This window comes from Acanthisitta chloris, unplaced genomic scaffold, assembly GCF_000695815.1.
Source record: "Acanthisitta chloris isolate BGI_N310 unplaced genomic scaffold, ASM69581v1 scaffold42105, whole genome shotgun sequence".
Lineage (NCBI taxonomy): Eukaryota > Metazoa > Chordata > Aves > Passeriformes > Acanthisittidae > Acanthisitta > Acanthisitta chloris.
Window position 1 is genome coordinate 1 of NW_008675028.1, and position 3,353 is coordinate 3,353.

General features: G+C 40.7%; 1 protein-coding gene across 1 annotated transcript in view; it reads left to right on the top strand.

Moving 5' to 3' along the window:
* Positions 1–2,177: 2,177 nt before the first annotated feature.
* The window catches only part of LOC103803005 (fatty acid-binding protein, epidermal-like), a gene marked incomplete at its 5' end in the record, with an annotated part of 1,613 nt that continues 437 nt past the window's right edge, over positions 2,178–3,353 (top strand). Inside the window, 3 exon segments of the mRNA XM_009075540.1 lie at positions 2,178–2,350; positions 3,307–3,350; positions 3,352–3,353. The exon segment at positions 3,352–3,353 is cut by the window's right edge and continues 44 nt beyond it. Of these exon segments, the coding sequence (XP_009073788.1) occupies positions 2,178–2,350; positions 3,307–3,350; positions 3,352–3,353 (219 nt within the window).

Sequence of the window (3,353 nt, forward strand, 5' to 3'; positions counted from 1 at the left end):
CAGCGGGACCGGCTGCCCCGCCGCAGGCTGTTTGCCTCTGTTCTCCTCTGGGCATCAGCACCCTTATCTTAGCCGGGTGGTCCTGGTGTGTTATTCCTGCGTTCGGGTTGCCCTACATTTTGTAACATGAAAGTTACCGAATGAAGAACAGACCTAATACACCAGTAACCTCCTCTGCAAGCTCTGATTTACTCCTTTCCTGTGAGCATCCTGGCTGACAGGTGATAGATGCCTGGCAGCCCAGGAGCTATTATTTTCTGCTGGTTTTCAGAGGAAAGCCGGGATGTTTTCTCAAGAGGCAGAAGATGTAGCCTTGTCTTTAGAGGGAGGAGTAGGAGAAGAAGGAATTTAGGTCTTGTGCTCTTCATTTAAAATACAAAAGGCATCACTGCATTTATGCTCTGCAGACAGTGGTGGCTGTAATTGTATTTTGAGAGGCCTGTCAGAATGTGATAGCTATGATGTGAGAGAGTCTTTTGGGCTGAGCCCTATGGGAGACTTTAGAGAAAATTCAAGAATTTTAAGCTCAGCTCAGCTGAGCCATGGATTAGGATGCTTATGTCCAATGGCCAGACCTAGGCATTGCCAAGCTGCAACTTCAAAGTAGAAATTAAGTGCTGCCACTGCAGAGCACCTCCCATGTGTAGGCAGCAACTGAGTGTTGTTTGGTTTTTAGATTACAATCTTAAACCAGTCACCTTTCCTTTTTACTCTTTTTTTTTTTTTTTCACAATTATGATTTAGGCAATTAAATTTACTCCAAGTCACACTTTAGGAGCCAGTCATTTACTGGATTTCACCATCACTGGCTACTTAAGAAACTCTGCCTTTGATCCTAATGAAGCACCATAAATGAGATCATGCAAATTCTGCTCAGTGTGTGTAAAAGAACGTTTGAGGACAAAGAAGTTTGAATTTCATTCCTTGCTATATGTAAAGCATATTCAGCTCATCTCTGTTTAGTTGGATCCCAGGCTGTAGCTGATCAAGTAACTCAATGACTACTCTGGACTGGATGATGGCAAATGGGTGTGGGGATGTATGGTCACTGTGGCAATAATTTCCAGTTCTGATCAGAAAAGCTGGACTGAGGATGACTGGTTTTTGCTCTGTGAGCTCAAGCTTAAGGCTCAGTCTTGGAATCTCAGCTGGGTCTGGAGAAGCAGTATCTGGGAAGTACTTGATTTCTGCCTCCCAAGGAAGCTGTAATCTTTGCTTTGTGGATTCAGCCCTCGCCCAAGTATCTTGTACACTCCAGGGGGATGCTCTGCTGCTACGTGAGGATTTCTGCCTACACCAGCTGCAGAGCTCAGGCACTCACTACTGACTTGGTGGCACTTTCTTGCTTCATTTGGTTGCGTATAAATTCTTGGTTCAGATCTGCACTTTCCAGTTTGATGGATTCACACTTGTTGCCTGCTACCCTCTTATTTGTATTCTCATTCTACAGAACAAAAATATTCAAGCAAACCTCTCAAACGGTGCATGCAGGGGCTGACGCAGAGTTAATCTCTTGCTAAAGAGTTTTGAGGGCTGCTGTCTCCAGATGATGAATTTTCAGCCATTTGCAAAACTCATTTCTCTGTATTTTTTTTGTTGGGTTTTTTGACCATATGCATAAGCACTATTTTGCATGATAGTGGTTCACAACTCCATCTTTTGTATACAGGATGTAGAATAAGAAGTTTTATTAGAAATGGAATATTTGCAACTGTGTGCAAAGCAATGGAAGGTTATTACTTGAGTAAGCTGAAATAAAGGGGATTAATCTGTCAATTAAAAATAGTTTTTAGATTTTTAAAGTGTTCAGAACTTGAAGGGAATAGTTTTATATTAGTTTAAGCTTTTGTGTTTGTTTTCTGGTTTGTTATTTTTTTCTGTTTGACAAAATTCAGTGCTGAGTTTTGGGACATTTGTGAGCCCTCTAGAGGGCAAAATAGATTTAACTTTAGCTCTCTGAGGAAACAAGAGTAACCTTGCAAATAAGCTTGCTTTTTTTTTTCCTTCCTCATCAGTGGATAATTTAAAACATCCTCTTTGTTTGTGGCTCTTGAGCTTTGATTCTCAAGTGTACTTAAGTGCCTAATTAAGTGGGAATTAGTTATTTGAATTCTTGTGTGGCCCTAAGCCTTCGGGTTTAACTAACTTTGTGACACTCTGTGCCTCTCGCCTTGCAGGTGTGGGTATGGCCATGAGAAAAATGGGAAGCATGGCCAAACCAGATGTTTACATTATTAAGGATGGGGACACAATCACCATAAAAACAGAAAGCACCTTCAAAACTTCACAGTTCAGCTTCAAGCTTGGTGAGAAATTTGAGGAAAATACATTAGATGGCAGGAAAACTCAGGTCAGTATACTAGACTTTCTGTTGAAAATAAATCAAGAACCAAAACAATTCTTTGGGTATTTTATAGAGGGAGATGCTCTTTTAAAATCAGTTCTGATGTCCACAGTAACAGTACTTTATTTGATGAGTGAATGTCTGTAAGTCTCACTGAAATAATTTTTTTTTCCACATGGATTAAGCACATTCCAAAGAGGGGAAAATGCTGAAATCAATTGTCTTGTGTATTTTGTGTCTTCATTTTGTAGCTTAAGCATTTTTTTAGTAAAACTACCAGACCTCTAAATCCCTGTTAAAGCCAAATGCCACTTCATTTGAAGCCTGTGGAAAAATGCCATTGATGTTTAATCAGAGGCAATTCAGCCCTAGGGTTAACCTTTCTGCTCAGTCTCGTATTTGCATAACAAGAGAGCCTGGTTCAGTCTGGGGTGGGATCACAGACATGCTAGACAGCCCTGCGAGTCAGAGTCCCAGTCCCTGAACTCCAGTTTTAGAAGGCAAAGAACTTCTCCTTGCACCGAGTAGGTAGAATATTTATCCAAAAGGAGGTTAAACATAAAGAATGTCTCATTTTCTCGTGTGAGTGCTTTGTGTACTACCCCCCTCTCTCCAGACACACACTTTCAATTCATCTATTATTGCAGGATCAGATAAAAGCTACACAAAAGCTCAAAGCCCATGTACAAAGAGATGAACAGAATATCTTCTGCTGCTGGTAATTGTAATTGTGCATGTTGTCAAAGGTCTGTGATGCAGGAATGTGTCAGGGCAGTGAGTTACTGTAAGAAGAGGATCAATAAAACCTTTAAGATAATATCTTGGCTTTGTACAAGTCAATGACAAAATTACTGTTGAGTGAGCTGGAGTGGGAATCTTTCATTTAGAATAAGGTGTTGAAAAAGCCTCAGTGTCCATCAGCTGTCGTGAGGAAAATATTGATGTTCAGGTTCTTCTTTCAGACCCTTGTCAGCTTAAAAGATGATGGGTCATTGATTCAAGAGCAGGA